The sequence below is a fragment of the Agelaius tricolor genome, unplaced genomic scaffold, assembly GCF_023055355.1.
Source record: "Agelaius tricolor isolate 1412-34295 unplaced genomic scaffold, bAgeTri1.0.p SCAF_10, whole genome shotgun sequence".
Taxonomy (NCBI): Eukaryota; Metazoa; Chordata; class Aves; order Passeriformes; family Icteridae; genus Agelaius; species Agelaius tricolor.
In genome coordinates, this window is record NW_027269270.1 from 18,127,178 (window position 1) to 18,145,659 (window position 18,482).

The window sequence follows — 18,482 nt, forward strand, 5'->3', positions numbered from 1 at the left end:
AGATGAAAGCCCAGTATCAAGGCTGGTAGTCATGTTATATAGATGCTCTGGGGCTGGCACAGCAAATATTTGGGCTGCTGAATGTTGAGGGAAAATATTAGAGTACTACTATACGTCTAACTTAAAATAAAAACTTTTTGAAGCACTTAGTGGCACCCCAAATTTTGTATAGAAATGTGTGTGTGTGTGGTAATAATTTAGTGAAGATGACTAGAATTTATTTTTGAAGTATTTTTCATCTATACTTATGCCTGAAATATATATAGGAGTGACTTGCCTTGACAACTTCAATCATGTGCTGGACTATGAGGAGCAGATCAGATAGAAACGCTGCAGTTGTCTCTAAACTTTTCCTAGCAGGTAGTGTTTGATCTTGAAGACTTGCAGTGGTGAAGTGTTTGAATTGGTGGTATAGACTTGGAGTTAGTTTTGGTGTTGGGATAAAATGATGTGTGGAAGATGCCTTGGTGAGAAAATTACTTTCATTGGCTTCTTGAATTGCAGAGTCAGGAGAGGAGGGTTTGTCTGTAAAACCTACCTCTACAAGTATATTTCCACCATCACCTGTGTATTTAATCATGGTTACCTGAACTGTCCAGCACCAGTTCTAGGGCTGGAAGTGCAGCCCAGCCTGACAGTCAGGCAGCTGCTCCCCTGATAAGGTAGAAAAACAAGCTGAAATAATGAAAAAGCAATGAGACCAATTGCAGATACTTTGGGCTGAGAAGGAGAGATGAGAGAAATGGTGAGAACTGAAGAAACAAAAGCATGGCATCTGGGAAGAGAAAATGAAAGCATTGGGATCCCTGTTGTTTAATAAGAGGTTGCCAAAAACTTGGCCTGACTTCTGAGAAAGTACACTTGGGATTTTTCCTCCTTTGTGTGGGGTGGGAGAGGTAAGCATAAGTAACTATAAAGCACATTCAGATTTCCTAGAAATGGGAGGAGTACATGGCTCTCCAGTGGGGCACGCGAGGCTTCAGTGGTGTTGTTAGACTGCCTGTGTGTGTGTGTGTTCTTTATAAATACATGGAACTTCAACTGTTGCACACGTTTTGAGAAGAGTATTTGGTCAGTTTTAGTTGGACACTGTATGAATAAACCACATTTATTGCTATGTGTCATTAAGTACTCTGGTGCTAAGAGAGTTCCAGTGATAAAATTGCATTTGTCTACTTAATAGAAAATTGAGTCCCCTAGCATCTGAAAAGAAAACTTTCTGCGACACTTCTTCAAAGAGTAAACTCTGTGATAAATAGCTTTTAACAGTCATTTGAAGTTAAAGATGTAAGAAACAGTAAAGAAGGGAGGACAAGCAGTAGTAGATCACGTTGGGATTTTTGGTATTAATGTCATGGGGTAAGTTTTTATGTTTGTGGGATTTTATTTATTTCTAATAGTTGTATTGGTGCTCTGCACTTGCTAAAAATTTATATTTGGCAGTTACATGAAAGCTAAAAATCTTGCAAAAAAACCCCAAAGAAACTGAGGAGGAATGCAAAGGAGTTTGCTTTATACATTTTGCAATGTTTGTGTAATCATGAAACAACCCAGACAAGCTGCTGTAGAGACCAAAGTCAAATTTTCAGCTCATGTTGTACATCATGAATTGCATAGAGAGCACACCAAACTAATTTAAATCATTGAGAGAGGAGATATACATTTTGAATGTGGATCCCCATTCAATGGTTTTGGAGGCTGTGAGTACTCCCGATTAGCTCTGAGGGGCTGTGAATAGTTAATTATTCAGCACAGAGTTCTGAAGTTCAAAACTCTAAGCACTTTCAGCAACAGATCAGTCATGTGAAGCCTTGTTACAGTTGTTTTTTGCAATGCTGCTCTGGACCTTGTTTGCTCTTCATTGTGAGTGACTTTAAACTTTGTTTTCTCAAGAAAGGCATGTGTTTCTAGTTGTATACTAGGTTCTTTTTGTTTTAATTCTGTAGAACAATTGTAGGGGTTAATTTATTTCCTTAGGTTTAAAGTAAACAAACTTTGGTACAGCTCCATCTAAATGATAAGCATATTTTTGGAGCCTTTGTGTATTTTGTTGAAATGTATTTTGACTTCCTGGTAATGTGGCTCCATTCAAGAACGTTTATAAGAAATTCAAAATCTGTCATGAGGTAATGTGTCTTGACTATGTCTTGGTCTTGTTTCTAATGGTTAAATTCTTAATTAATTGTATCTTTTCCTTCTGAATATATTGGTTAATTGTGGAGAGTTATTTAAATAAAGGGAGATATTGGACTAGATGTTTTAGGATATGAGAGTCCTGCATTCAGAATTTGCTGTAACATACCTATGTTAAGAGATATAGAGAATTTTATGCTGTTTTAGAACTTTTTTTAGTGAAATAAGTGCAGCTTATTTAGTGATCAGTCCTTGTATTCAAATCTAAACTGTCTGGTCATTGACATGGGAAAGGGTATAGAGAAAATTAAAATAAATCACCATAGGTGAGGGGATTATGTGAAAGCATATTGTGAGTGAAATGTCAGGAAATATTAAAACACAGTAGAATTGGTTATACTGTTATTTTATTACTTAAATACTGTAGAACTGGTAGGATTTCGTTGAATAATTTTAATAACCAAAATAAACATTTGGGGAGGAATACTGTCACTATTTGCTCCAGTATCTATCCTGTATTAAGCACACTGGTAGTACAATTGCTTCATACTGCATAGTGCAATATTTCTGTTTATACTAATCCAGTAAATCTCTTTGGAGAATGTACAAATAGGGTCTTTGCATAACCCAAGGGAGGAAAAAGCAGCCAAATAATTTATTCTTTCATGGTACATTAAAGAATTCTTTTTGGCTTGATGTTTATTGGGTGCTTTTTTTTTTTTGTGAGGGATACCTTAGCCTGTTTTGTCTTCTGTCACCACTGATAGTATATTTAAGATATCTTATCCCTTCATTGCACATATTACTTTAGAAAATAATGAAATATTGTTTGTTACTGTTTTGAGACTTGTTAGTTTGTCAGTTTGAAATCATATGTATAAATGCATACTTGATTTTTAACTTTTATCTGTTTTTCAGAAGAAAATCTAAGGCACCACCTCCTCCATCTGAAACAAAATCCATTGCTGTTTCTCCATTTGATAACACAGAGCCAACCAACCTCATCATGGAACAGAAAGAGAATGTAATCGATAAAGATATTGAATTATCAGTGGTCTTGCCGGGAGATGTGATCAAGTACACTACAGTGAATGGGAGGTATGTTACACAGAATGATATTTGTGTTTAACATTATTTTTTGCTCAAGTTTACTCCAAGATTCATCCAAGTTATAATCATTTGGTAAAATGCATGATTGTTCATCCTATTTGGATATGTGTTCAGCACTTGCTCTGCTACCTGTAGACTACTAGCAGTCATCAAAAAACATGTAATCACTCCAGAAAAAATCTGTAATGCTTCAAAAAGAATTTATAGCTACAGCTTTGGGTTTCTTTTTACAATAATGTTTTCTTTAAGCTGGTTTTAGTTTAAAATGCATATTTCAGACTGTTAATTGGTAGGATAGATTGTGCATGTAACTCTTAGGTCACCTTCTGTTCAGAAAGACCTGCACATTTACTGGTGAGCTGAAATCATAAATCCTGGGACCTAAAATGTTGCTCTGCTAAGAAGAGTCCTGTGCAAGGCTGTGTATGTATCACAGCAATTTAGATGGCAGTTTGTTGCTATCCGAAGCTGAAATAAGACAACCTATTTGTATAATGTCCTTGTGTTAGTGTATAGCCCATGTCTGTCCTACAGAAACCAAGCAGGCTGACTTATTTCTTCATTCAAACCAGGTACTGTAAATGTGTGCTTATACTTACTTCTTAATGAGGGATGAAATCTGGCTTGAGTTGTCATTTGCTGGAGTTCATGAGGTTGTTGCTTAGACATCAAATATCAGCTTGTTCACCCAGAGCTGTAGTGGGTCTTTTTACACCTCCCCCTGACTCTGTGATTTTAAGGATAACTTAAGTGTGAGATTTTATTTCTCAGAAGAAATTTTCTGAAATAATGTGAGTACTTGATGCTTTATACTGTTTTTTTCAGCACATTTATAGCAAGGAATATTGCAGTCTGTAAATAGGATGCCTTCCTCTGTTTTTAAACCTTCTTAGACATGAGACTCCATGTGTACACTGTCAGGAGCTTGTTCTTTTTGCTGCTTTTGTCCAGTGGTGAGTGATGTGTACCATGGGTCCTCTCATGCTTTGCTCAGAACAAAGTGCTAGAAAGGAATGTTGCACCTATTTTCACCTGGTCAGATTGCCTTGTGTATAATTACTCAGTATTCAAGACAGGCCTTACAGGCTTATCAGGAATTGCACTCATTTCCCAATCAGTTTTATTGTCCCACAGTTACAGGATTTTTCAATCAAGATACTCTATGTGATTGATTTCATAAGTTGCTATCTTGCAAATAAGAACCAGTACTAGCACTGCTAGGCTCATCTCAGAATGAGGGAGATGTGCAGGACCTGCAGTCCACCGTGAAGTATATTTCAAACTATCTCTTGTTCTAGCTTTGCTCTGGCTTTGGAGTTATTTATCATGATCAAATAGGCATAACCCCTCTAGAAATGATATAAACAGAATAATTGTTACTTTGCTTCTTTTGTCATTCATAATTGGAGGTGAGCAGCTCTGAAGGTCTTGAGGAGAGAACACCTCTTAAATATCATAGTAGAAAAAGCAAAATGGTGAGTTTTAACAGCTGTGTGCTCAAATTCCGTGGTCCACCAGAAGAAACTTTTCTTTATCAGATTAGGTGGGTTGGTTTGTTCCCTGCTTTGGCATAGTGGGTAGCGAGAGCTGTGTAGCCCTAAGCAAGGTGTTAGTGAAATAAAAATCCTGATTATGTAGAAGTTGGAATATGTAAATACATTTATGCTTTGAGATTTCCAGAAAACCTAGAGTAATTTGATGAATTTAAGTTGCAAATAAATATTTTACTGAGTTAGATAAAGGAGGACAAGCAGACTGTGTACTCTGAGGTAGCTGATGGCCTCTTCTTGGTGCTTTGCTAAACATTAATTATGGAAGCTGTTAAATGTACTGTGATATATGTATTCTTCCACCTTTAATCCTTGAAGGCTTTAGGGAAAAAGAGTTTTACAAGTTTTGGAGGACATGGTTACAAGAAAAGCTTGTTGGCTTTTTTTTATTGCTGAAGGAATATCTTTCTAAAGCTGCTGGTGAAGATATCTTGCCTCCAGTGGAGTGGGGGGGACTTGAAAGTCCATCATCCTCCAGTCAAGCAGGTTGTCTCTGGAAGTACCTTTGGAGAGCAATTTTGCACTGAATCACTGTTCTCCTGTACTAATTTGCGTGTATCTGTTGTTAGCAGCTGTTTCTCACTTATCATTCTCACTTACCGATCACTTACTGTGACTCTGGTTAACCTGAGGGTGTGCCCCTGTGGTGCTATTGTGTAGGATGGCTTTCTGGGGTCCTTGCTTGTCAGTTCTTGCTCTGGTGGTCTTTGATATTCTTACTCCTCTCCAGTAACTGAACTGCAGCTTTTAAAGCCAGTCAGTGGACAAAAATTCACCAGCAAAAAGGTAACAGGTAACTTATTGGATACGCTGGCAAGCAGAAAGGTCACTACAGAAGCAGTGTCTGCAGCCTCCTCTGGCTCCCTCCTCCCTGGCCATGCCCTGCTCTGCCCCCAGCAAGATGGGGGAATGATGAGATTTGCATTTGCAGCCCTTTTCTTCTTACTGTGAGATGCATGTACTTGTTTTATTAGGGATTAGAAGTACAAGAAATAAAGTATTCCCTCCTTCTGTCTCCTAACTGAAGCAGGTTGTGCTATATACAGGAGATGCATTGAAATAAACTTTCTGGTTTAGCAATGTGAAAAGGGAGAAGCAGTTATTATTCTTCATTTTGCATGGTATTTCTCAGGCTCTTATATATCATCTAGGTGAAAGCATGGGAGTATATTGCTTTCTCCTATACCTCTTCAGACCATCTGATAACTGCTTTTTCACACATTGGAGTATGGGTTTTTTATTTTATTGTTCCTCCTGCCTTTGTCTCCTGAGGCAAGTGCTCTCCTGCCACTTAAGCAGGTAGAAGTTTTCCTCTAGAAAGGAAATATCTGTCAGCTTTCAAACAGTTATCTTCTGGAAGTGCAACATATGCACCAGAGAGTCCAGCCCTGCTGTTAGAAATTAGAAGACAGTTTGCTTATGGGACGTTTGTCCTTTAAGATGAAGGGAAGTGGGAATGATATTCTGGGGTAAATCAAAGGCGAAAAAATCAGTGTTCACAATAACTTCTAACACTGAATCATTCTTAATTATTTTTACAGAACTGTATCATATGAAAAGTCTGCTTTAACTTACTGCTTAATAAATATATTCATGATCTTTGTTATCTAGAATTCTACTTCATCTGATGGTTCTTTGTAGAAGCTATTTCCACATTTGGCTGTGCTACCAGAATACTTGCCTCTGTTATGAGATTACATCTAGAATTTAAGATTTCTGATAAAGCCATACCAGCCTAACCCTTTATTAATTTTCTCAGAGACATTCAGCATTTTTTCAACATACCATTTGATTGCTTCAGACTTTTATTTTCATAATATCCTTGTGAGACAGAGCAGGTGATGGATTTCCTTGTTCATAGTTGTAACTGAAAGATGCAGAGGGTGTCGCAATGAAATTGTCCTTACCCAAATAAAAAAAAAAAATTATTGAGGAATGATCTGATAGTGCTATAACCTAATTCAGTTCCATAACATGCAAAGTTAGGACATTCTCCTTACTTTTGGTCTATTTAAACATCTATAACATTTCTGTTTATAGTACAACTTTATTAAATGTATTTCAGTAGCAGCTGGAAATACTCAGCCCATCTTAATACCCTGTTCTGCATGTTCTTCATTAAGCACTGAGGGAACAAGGACATACAGGTACTGACTACATCTGACAAATTCTGTTGGCCATTCTCCTTTGTGGGAAGGACATCTTACATCACACAGATCTTCTCAATAAATGGCATTTGCCTACTATATTGTTATTTGGCTTAGTTATTGCTGTTGGTATTAAGCACCTAGATAATTCTGGAATCCCTAATGCACAACCTGCTTAAAATGTGACTTTCTCAAACGTCATTTCTCCTGCATCTTCCAAGTGGCTAATGCACAGAGTTTCTGAAAATAAAGTCCCTTGTAACTCAAAATGGATATAAAAATGCCACGCTTTGCAAAAGAACTGTTCTTAATGAATAACAAACTATTTATCAGCACTGTTAGAAGTTCCCACTAAATGTCAAATGAGGTAACTAATCCACATGTTCCAGTTGACCTCAGGAAAAGCTTCACACAACAAGACATGCCCACTCTGTTCAAGTACTTGGCATACTTTTGTGCAAACTGGTTTTCATTTTCTTTTTAGTGGCTTTTCTGGGGGTTGGCTTTTTTTTTTAAATTGTGTTTTTTAAAGTTGAAGATATTTAAAGTTGGTGTCTAGCAGTAATTATTTCGTCTTGGAAGGGAAAGGATGACTTGAATTAAATGTTTGTTTAAGCAGCACATCTTGTTATAGCCTGCTTAATTGTCATCTGTTGTGACAGTTCCATTTGTCTTTTACAGGAAGCCCATGATGGACTTGCTGATCTTTCTCTGTGCACAGTATCATTTAAATCCATCAAGTTATACCATAGAGTTGGTATCAGCAGAAAATACCCAGATTAAATTCAAACCCAACACACCAGTGGGAATGCTTGAAGTAGACAAGGTGATTGTAAAGGCAAAGCAAATGGATAAGAGGAAACGTGCTCCAGTTATACCAGAGGTGAGAACCAAAATTAAGCATATTGAGAAATTAGAATTACTGCTGTATTCAAGAATTGAGCTGGTAGCTCATCCTTTTGTTTCAGTGTTTCCCATTTTTCATCCTCTCACTTTGAAGCTCTGTGAAATGCTTTAGTCTGTTTTTGATAAGCTTCTCTTAGGTAGAATACATCTCAATTTGTTGCAGCAAATTTCTTTGCTGCTGTAAGAAGGAAATTATGCAATATTATTTGAAATCCCATGCTTCATTGGCCTCTTGAAAAATTCTGCATATGAAGTGTGGCTGAGGACGTCCTTGAACAAACTGAAAATCAACATCTTATACCATCTGTCATGCTGTGATATATGTACCCTTCTGATTGTATGTTCATTTCCTTCAATACATATTATTCTCTCTTGGCTTTTTTTTAATATACCCTGAAGAGGGCAGGAGATTTAAGAAGTACTTAACACAATTTCTGTGTGTTGCCTAAAATATTTTCCTTCCACCTTTGTTGTTGTGTAGAAGGATACTGACTTTTAATTTATCTAAAGCACTTACAGAGGGCCAGGAGAGCTCTTCTGCTGCCCTTCTGCTTTCCTCCTACACCCGTGTTCACGGCACTCGCCTGTGGTGCATCGCCTGATTCTGCAGCTGCCCAGTGTAACCCTCCAGGCACATGCCCTGCTGCTAGGGGAGAAAACTGCTGAATGTGTCCTGTTCTTGCATGGAAGGGAATAGAAAAATAGCTTTTAGTTTCTTATGTAAGGTTTCTGAACCCGCAGCACTGGTCAAGTTGGCTGTCAGTGGAATTCTGGTGATTATTGTGAGGCTGTTGTAAAAGTGCCATTTCTTTCAGATTTGGTGCTGGTATTTATTGGATTTTTCTTCTCTTTAGCAAACAGTAAGGGTAGTGATAAACTACAAGAAGACACAGAAAACAGTAGTAAGAGTTAGTCCACATTCACCACTTCAAGAACTCATATCAATTATCTGCAGCAAATGTGAGTTTGATCCTTCACATACTCTACTACTGAGGAGTTACCAGTCTCAAGAACCCCTTGATATGACAAAATCTCTTAATGACCTTGGACTAAGAGAACTGTATGCCATGGATGTCAGTCAAGGTAAGATAACTTTTGTAAATTGCTGTTATATAAAAGATAATTACTTAATAATTGTATACATGTTGTTGGGTTTTTTACTTATGAAAATATTTTCTAGAAATTTAGTATATATTTCAGTGGTTTTCCACTAAATTGAAACTGACTCATGTGTACCTGGACTTTTGTTTTCAGAAGTTCTGTATAAAAGTTTTATTTTCTAACCAAGTGTTCAATACCAGCAGAGTTAGCTGAGTACAAATCCTCACTTAAATGTAAAGTCTTCTTTTCCTTTCCTCACACCTTCCCCAAAAACTCCCAACAACATCCTACTTCCCTTAGCTCCAACACGACATCATGATGACCTGAAAAGACCAAATGTTAGAGAAAATTCGTTTTCTTTTAAATAATTAAAAATCTTGAAAGCATTAAAGTATTCAGATGGTCTTTATGTCTATTTCTAAGTGCTGCTTGCTAATTTTATAGATTGTGAAGGAATAATAACTGTCTTTTCAATTCTGGTCCAGCAGGGACACAATGTACTAACTTTCCAATATTTTGTACAGATATTCCTAGGCCAGAATTTAACTTCATCTGAACAGGTGACAGGTTTACTATACTGTAATTAAAAATTTTGTGCAGTGTGGTTTGTTCCATTTCAGACATTTCTCACAGGAAATTTTACCTCAATGTGGAAAGCAATAATATTGATTGACTCACTTCTGGTATTGACCACTGTTTTATTTGCTTGATTTTATTTCTGCTTAAAACTTGTGGGGCTTGTTGGGGTTTTGTTTGTCTTTGCCCCTCTTTCTACCTAAATATGGTAACCTTACTGTTTGGTGGTTACAGTTTCAGGAGTTTTCTCAGTTTACTTGCTAAAGGTCAGAATGACAAATTTGGACAGTATTTCATTTTTCCATAGAGAAAACAAAAATTAAATATCTTTCTCTTCCACACTGGAAACCAACATATTTTTATTTGCCAAAATGTGTTACTTTGACTGTGTGTGCTCCCAAGTGCATGATTTGTTTTTTGTCTGGTTATTTACTGCTTTCATCTACAGACTGGAAAAGCTGCTTTTTGCATGATATAATGTGTGTTTTACTTGAAGCAGGAGCCAAAAATCCTTAGGTGGGCATACGAGGGCATAGTTGCTTTCCACACAGCAGTGCCCTGATAGGAAATTTAGATGTTGTTCAGTTCTCTTAATATGAAGTAGTTCAGCATTTCAATTTTGCAGGCAAGTTCAAAGCTCTGAATTTTCCATTATTTTCATGGAAGTAGATGGTGAGGTGTATATTTTACTTAATAGAATTTAAGTTGAAATTTTATTACTATTATATTTTAATTTTATATTCCTCTTTATTTTCCAAGTTTGGACTGCCTAACCATCCAAATCAGAGCAAACTATTCTATATACTGATTTTTCTCTTTGCTTCAGAAATATAAGTGAAGCCTCCCTGCTTATGTACACAGTTGCAGTCTGTGTTGCATGTCTTCAGGCTCAAGTTCTAGAATGATTTAAGTATTAGCCAGTAACGATGAACATCCTTTTACTTCTGCAAAGTACCCAGTTAATTTTTCACCAATGTTGAAGGTCCAGCTTGGCTTTCTGTGTTTGTATCTTGTTACTACAGCCTTGATTCAGATTCACATTTTCTGTCTTTCTTTTTGTCTTTCTGCAGCCACATCACCAGTTGATTTAAATTTACCATCTTTTCAAGGTATGATTTATTGAAATAGGCAGTGAAACTTAGCACTTATGGGATATTAGCACCTGCTCCTATTACATCTGCTTAACTGTGACATGAGTAATATCTCTGTCCTATCTTAAATGCATATTGCAAACGATAGTGCAGAATTGGATATACACAGCTATATAGAAAGTATTTTTGTATAGTTTTTACCCTAGATCAATTTATTCAATTTAGGGTCATGTTTATGTTGATACTTTTACCAGACTTGCTGATTTCTGTTGCTCATTACATGTGCATTCAATGAGATTTCTTTCAGAAAGTTCATTCTAGTAAAATTAAAAAAAGTAATTCATGAGATTTACAAATCCTTTGTGTGAATAAATCAATTTAAGGAGGATAAATTTTGCAAGATAACGAGAATAGATTTCACTGTTGTTACTATAACTGCCATGCAATTATAGTAACTGCAACTCAAACACTGAATGAGTGTTTGGGTGATCTTTCTCCATAGTTACACCATGTGCAGGCTGGGGCCTGGTTTGTCCCACATCACACTTTGCCACTTTGCCATAAATTTAAGCCAGTAGGAATGGAGAGCTGAAAAGTCTGATGCGCTTTTCCCCTTTTACTACCTTTGTGTACGAACCATAGCATATGACAAGTGGGGTGGGCTGGATCATGTGCCAGTATTAAGAGCAGCTGAAACTCTTCTGCCCTGAGTTCTGAGAAGGAGAGGAAGAATATGAATGCTAGGCAAACTGTTCATTTTGCCACATCTAGAAAAATTATTAATATAGGTGATTTATGATGTGTTTGGTGTATCATTGCAGGATGTTTATGACATGATGAAATAGTAAGAATGTAGCAGAAATAATCTCTGCATGAAATAATGTCTAAAACTATTGTTTTCTATTTTAGGGTCCTACCAATCTGAAAACATAGGTGTTCTGAAGGAGAAAGAAAACAAAGGATTTTTCAGCTTTTTTCAACGAAACAAGAAGAAAAGAGAACAAGTAGGGTGTAACTTTGCATAAGGAAAACTTCTAGAAACATATTCAGATTGAGCAATCAATACTGTTGATTATTTTCCAGAAAATATATGCAACTTGGGTTTCTTTTTATTTCTCACACCTCAAGGCTGCCAGTGCCCCAGCAACTCCACTGATGAGCAAGCCAAGGCCAGCATTCATCACGAGGTCCAACACTGTCAGCAAGCAGTACGACTCCAGCACTCTGCCGGCGGAAATGCCCAAGAAGCGCAGAGCTCCCCTGCCCCCCATGCCCAGCTCTCAGAGCGCTCCCCAGGAACTCGCACGGGCCCAGGGCACACCTGCTGCACCTGAAATTGTGAAATCCAACAGCTTTGATAGGAATGAACAGGTCAGTTACGTTTGCTTCACTTCTCTTTAAAAGTACAGACATAATAACCCTGATAACCCTGTTGTTAATATATGATGATGCTTGAAATAAATGGAAAATAAAAATGAAATTATTGCTTTAAAAAATTTTAGCTAGAAAATAGCTATAGAAATTGAATTATGCATTCCTTTTAAACTTTATAGCCAAAAATAGCTGCTGTATTTTGAAAAGGCAACACCGACTTCTTGTATAAATTGGTCTTGTAAGCACCTTTTTGTTCTTTTGGATGAATACTTTCTATATTTAAATATGAGAAGGTGGTCTCACTTCATTATAACTAGTAATTTGGGTTAATTATTCCTGTTAATTTTTAATATTTTAGTTACATGAGATAATGAATAATTTGTTCTTTACACTATATTGTTGAAAAAAGTGGACATGGGGAGCAGTCTAAATATTGTTCCCAGCAAGTTAAAGATTTTTATTTTAAAAATTGGGCAGTATTTTGTTTAAGCAACGAGACCCGGGCTACATATTTGAGTAACCTATATATATATACACCATGACATGCAGAAATTGTGCCTATAGAATTTGTGAGAATTGATGCATTAACTGCCATCCTGGTATTGCACATATTGTCAATTGTAAATTCCAATAAAAGATCAAGGTTAAAATTTTTGTTATCTATATTTTTAAATTTAATTTCCTGCTTTGCTTTGAAAGCAAAGTATCTAAAGGTGGTCTTTGGATATGAGGTTATTGACATGCTAGAAAAACTAAATGCAGAACTAAATGAAATCCAAGTGTGAGAGATTAATTTTGGGTTAGACTTGGTGACAAGAAATTTCAGACTGTGACTAGCTTTATACAATGATTTAGTCTTTCACTGATGCACAGAACCACAAGAGAGCACTGTTTAACAGAAGTTCTGCTTTTGTGTATTGTGTCCTGCTGAAAAGCTTTATCATTTGAAGAAGATAAAGGTTTCTTTCTGAATTTTAGTAAAAGGAACCATTGGGGAGAATAAGAAAATCATGATTTTTTTTTTTTTTTTACTCCACCATGTTTCTCTTTTAATTGAGTTCAATTTGTTAAAAAATAACTTGTTAATGTTAACATGCTTTAAATGATTAATATCCTATTATGTCTAAAAGTAATGTATGACTGCTTGGTTGTCACTCAACTGCTTAGATTTATTATTTTGTGCTGACATTTCTTAGTGATCTAAAGTGATCTGACTGATGTTGAATAGCTTACAAAGAGAGGACATCCAGATCAAGTTATATTTTTGTGCATATTTTCTATTCTGTACTACTTTGTGCAACTCACTTGAAACTTGGAGGCCTTTGGCATGCTTTTTTTAAGGTGACTTCTTGCTCATTTGGATTTGATTGCACAGTGATTTATCAGAAAATGTAGCACTTGGGACTTAAATGTGGACAAATATTTGCTTCTTCCTTTGAATTTTATTAAATCAAGTAAAATACTTTGTTTTGTGGTATCTACCTCCCTATCATCTAATGAATGAATTTGGCGTATTGCTCAACTTGATCAGGGAACTCCTGATAAGGAACCCGTGGGAGGCTTCCTTGGAGAATAAACTTGCTGCTTGGAAGAGTACTGAGACGTTTTCAGAGACAGGCTTCCTGCAGTACAAGAGTAGTCCATTCTCCTAAGTGGGAATAGGAATAGACATAAAAACAAACACTTAAATGTTTTTACACAGTCTTATTTAAATTTGCTACTGAAAGAACTCAAGTTCAAAAATAAAAGGGGGCAGAACAATTCCCAGAAAGAAATACATAGATACTTCTTGGACATGCAGAGGTTCTCTTAGGAATGCAAAAGCAAGCCTGGTGCTAGAGTGGCAGAAGATGTCATGAGCAAGAAATTTGTAAGTTAGTGGCAAGCAGAAATCCGAGGATAAAGGATGAAGTTGTCTACCTTTTATTTTAGCAAGGTGTTCATCACAGTCTGCCTCAAATTTTTTTCTTGAAAAAGTGAGATACAAAGCAGATAGATGAAACACAAGATAGGACAAAAAGGGGCTGCAGTTCAAACAGTAGGGGTAATGGCTTCAAGTCAGACTGGTTGTAATGTGGAGTTCCCAAGAAGTTGGTAGTATAGCCAATAGTGTTAAATGTCTTTATAAGCAACCTACATCATGGAACTGAATCCACCTTCAACAAACTTGAAGGCACCAAAATGGGCAGAGAGGCAGGTACTCCAGCCACCACTCAGGGAGGCAGTGACAGGATGAACTGTCTGCCTCGGTTTGAGAGAAATGTGTCAAAGTAGTAACATCAGACAACAGTGAAATGAGCCAACTTTAAGGGAACAGAGTTCTCACTGTTGTCTTTCTTCAAATTCTCAACATATTGTAGTCCAGTTTCTCACAGTATGAAAGAGGGTTTTAATGTTTACCTCCTACAGCTTCTCCAGTAATTTTCCGTAATAGAAACTGCTTTCTCTTTGTGTGAGCAGTTAATATTCTGATATGAGGTTTGGAACTTTTTCTGTCTCCATTTCAAGGTGATTAGAATTAGTTTTTAGGGACATGGTACTATTTTTAGGGGAGAAAATAGTACAGTGGATGACAGGGTACCTTTTACAAGTTATTACATAGCATGATTTGCTTATTTTTCCTGCATGAGATTTGGAAGATGCCTAGTAAGCTTAAATGGTTAACATTTGTCCAGCAAATTTCTATTTCAATCAAGTGGGAAATGAGCATGTTAGTCTTTAATATTGAAATCTCTCATTTATTTGTCAGTTCTAGTTTTGGGCAAGATGACTTTTGTCAGAAGTATGTTTAGAACTAGCAAGTTTAAATACACTTGCAAGTAAAGAGGACTCTCAAGGGTTTTTGCAAAAAAGTGTTGTTGTATAATTTAGTGTGTGTATCTTCACAGTTTTCATAATACTGGTTGCAATTTTCTAGTAATAACACTTCTTTAAAAGAAAAGTATTTGCTTATGCCCAAAATGCCACAGCTGATTTTCTTCCTACTGCTTTATTTATAAAAGCTAGACTGATACACTGGCATTTTATCCCATTAATGTTTCTCTCCTTACCCTGTTTACACTTGTTAGCAGCATGTGTAAAGTATGCTTGGGTAGGAACAAGTGAAAAATTTTAATTAAAACTTTTATAGTTTAAAATAATGGATAGAACTTCTCAACTCTAGAAATGCAAATTGCTGTTACTTACACAACCCTAGCTCCTAAAGAAATCTAAATCTCCAGGCTACCTCTTAAAAAAGAAAAGGAAGAAGATGGGTGAAGGGTGGGAAGCAGCTAAACCATAAAGTACTTCTGAAAAGTTTTTTTTAGCCATTGTCACAAGACAGCTTAGTTAGGATTTCTGTGAGGGGTGAGTTCCATGCTGAAGAAATTATGCCAGAGGCTTGCCTGCACTTTATGGTCAGCTCTTTAAAGGAGAAGTTGGACAATGATGCATTGAGCACTATGGACAGCAGGGAAGTTTTGGGTAGAGCCAGGGTAGAGAGTGCTCAGGACTATCTGAAGTTTGCATGAAGATAATCTGATATTATTCTGAAATGTTTCAGAATTGGTGATGAATGTTGAATGCATCCACTTTTCAGTATATCAGATGCATAACTTTACTCCTTTATTGTATTTGCCTCTTTACCAGCAAGATAAATCCTAGGAGAAAATAGTCATATTGGTTGTTTGGACAGAATATCACCAGCTGAGTTTCTTCAAATATATTCTGTATGTCTTTTCTTTCCAATGCATCAGAGGTATATTACGTCCTTTGTAGTACTTAGGATAAGTTTAAGTGTTTTGGGGAGCTTAAGCCATGTAATAGAAATTGAGTGCATGAGTTACTGTAGGAGCAAATACATATTTTTTGCTGTTACTCCTTGGACATATGCCTGCATATACAAAGGGAAGAAAGAAATATTGGAAATATGAGTAGCAATGTGCCTTGCTATCCCTATATGATACACTCAGCTAAATTTCTCTGTTAAACATAGATGTGTATGGAGCAGAAGAGGTAGGATGTGGTGATATGAAAATTTCTCTCTAGTGATCCTTGGTATGAGGTAGGCTTTCCAGCACACTGAAATGCCCCACTACCACGGTATTCATTCCCAAATGCTTTTTGGTTTTTTGCTTCCATTGCAGCTTCAAAATTACTGTGCCTTGATTACCTTGATTTGCGTTTTTTGAAATGAAAAGCAGGGCAAGGCACTATGTCTGCCACTGCTTGTGGAGGCTGGAACTTGGGAAGCACTGGCATCCACTAGTGTTTGCTTGGGGTGGGATTTGGTGTCAAATTTGAGATTAAAAAGTTTTCATATCCACCCTTGCTTGTTGCAGGATGAAGAGGGTGCTTGGTGTTAAAAGTAGAACTCCTGCATGTGTTATAGAAGTTACAACAGAGTTCACTGGTGTTTCTGCATAAACACAGTTAATTACTTTGGTGATCCTAACAAGAATTTTAATTTAAATGTAACTGATAAAGCACTGGTTATCATAGGCAGTTGGTATGACACATGAACACCCAGATGTATATTCCAAAGCTTTGTCAGATATGTCTTAATAACATAATTTTAATTTTTTTCCATCTGTTTAAAGTACTATTTTCACATTACTGCCTTTGTTAGGATTTGAAAGCTCTTAATATTCATATGTTGAATAATTCCTGAGAAAATCTGTTCAACACTTGAACCTTAACTGGAACATTTAGTACTTACTTGAAATCTCTCTTTGCAAATTGTTTGTTTCTTTGGATGCAAAGGGCAGTAGAAAGGCTTATAAAAATCTTCTAGTAGCATTTGTGCTCTTATGCTGAGAACATTTCCCCTCCCCACACACACACACACACACTTGTTGTGTGCAGAGGGAACTCTGGTGACATCTGCTCAGCGAGCGAGCGTGCGCAGAGCTCGGAGCCACCCGAGTCGCTGAGGGAGCCGCGTGCAGCACAGGAGGTGCAGACCTTGGAACAGGGAAATGTGACTTTGTGCAGAGCTGAGGGGCTGCAGCCTCAGCACAGCTGCCAGAGAGCAGACAAACACAACTGCCCAACTGTAAGGAGGAAATGCTTCAGCAAGAAAAAAACCTCATTTGGGGAAATAATATTGTATTTGATATCCCCTCCTGAATAAATTCAAAGGCTGAATACTATTAATTATTTTTACTTTTTAAGAAATATTTTGGAACTGTGAATAAGAAATGATAAAAGCGTAAAGTGTTTTTTGTTGTGTGACATTTTAATCTAGAAATTTACTTGTTTAAAAACTATTCAAGCATGCAAGTATTTTTAATTAGGAGTGCTGTGTTCCTATCATTTGGTGCTCTTAAAAGAACATTTCACCTTGTGCTTTATGTTTTCTCCCTTAAACCCTGACTCTTGCTTTGCTGTAAAAGGTTTGAGTGCTTGCTCTGGTGTTAGAGTGGTGGATAGAATTATTTGTACATTTTTGGGACAGTGGTGTTCCTTATAGTGCAGTATCTGTGGCTCTGTTGTACCTGATATCAGGGTGGGACAAAGCAGATGACTGACGGTGCCCGGGGTGGCTCAGAAGATAGTTTTTCATTCAAAGCCCTGCTCATCCATTCAGGTATTGTACTGCAGTCTCATGGGACCTGCCAAACACTCCCTGACAGACGACAGCTTGTGACAGTATCTGTTTTGTTGTAGTTATTTTCTTTGTAGATTTGATTGTATACAACCAAATGCTGCAGCTTTTAATATCCCACTTGCTGTGGAATCTTTGCATATTTGTTCAGTGGTAGCTTTCTAAATCATAAGCATCTTTTTCCAAGGAAATTGACACGGTCAACAATTCTATTGTCTGGTGTTTTTGAAAGGATTGTCAGTGAAACAAGAGTATGTGGGTGTCTTTATGCCTTCTCTGTTCCTTGATACTGTGCTTTGTGAAGCAGGCCGGTTAATTGAAGCACAGAGAAGTTCTCTGGAGATGACCTCCCCACCCAACTGTGTGGATCCTAGACAGAAATGAATGTCACTTCAGGATTTTATTTTATTGAGTAGACGAGTGATAGGAATCAGAATTACTACAGAAACAGGCAGCTGTGTCCAGTTCCAAAATTGCATTCCTTTATTGCTGGGATCCTGAACACTGTCTATCTAATAGATGTGGATATTATAATTTTCTTCAGCATAAGGCAAACTGTAGTTAGGAATGGCAGGCAAATTTACAACCACTGTCTTTCTGAGCCAGAGAATGTGTTTCTAAAAACAGCTTAAAATGTAATTGGACTGCTATATCATAAAAATATGAGGTCTTCAGCAGGTATCCTTTGTCCATTTTTAAATAGTTTTGATTATTTGTGAATTAAGATTTTTTACTTTTGCTACAATAATGAGGGCATTACTATGCTGTAACATCAGATGGTACTATAACTTTTTTTTGCAACTTACTAAATTTAACTTTCTTAAATATTCTAAGACAGTTGTACTTGATAAGTTTTGAAATCAGGCATTTTAAAAATTTTTATGAAAGTTCAGGTATTTCAAGGAGG

At 36.8% G+C, this 18,482-nt stretch overlaps 1 protein-coding gene across 3 annotated transcripts in view; it reads left to right on the plus strand.

Annotated features, from left to right (window-relative positions):
* COBLL1 (cordon-bleu WH2 repeat protein like 1) overlaps positions 1-18,482 on the plus strand; it is a 74,496-nt gene that overhangs the window by 37,291 nt on the left and 18,723 nt on the right. For all 3 annotated transcript variants that reach the window (XM_071435018.1, XM_071435019.1, XM_071435020.1), the window contains exons 2-7: positions 3,052-3,231; positions 7,622-7,823; positions 8,701-8,929; positions 10,594-10,632; positions 11,524-11,618; positions 11,743-11,985. In XM_071435018.1, coding sequence (XP_071291119.1) covers positions 3,052-3,231; positions 7,622-7,823; positions 8,701-8,929; positions 10,594-10,632; positions 11,524-11,618; positions 11,743-11,985 — 988 coding nt within the window. The remainder of the gene's footprint in view (positions 1-3,051; positions 3,232-7,621; positions 7,824-8,700; positions 8,930-10,593; positions 10,633-11,523; positions 11,619-11,742; positions 11,986-18,482) is intronic.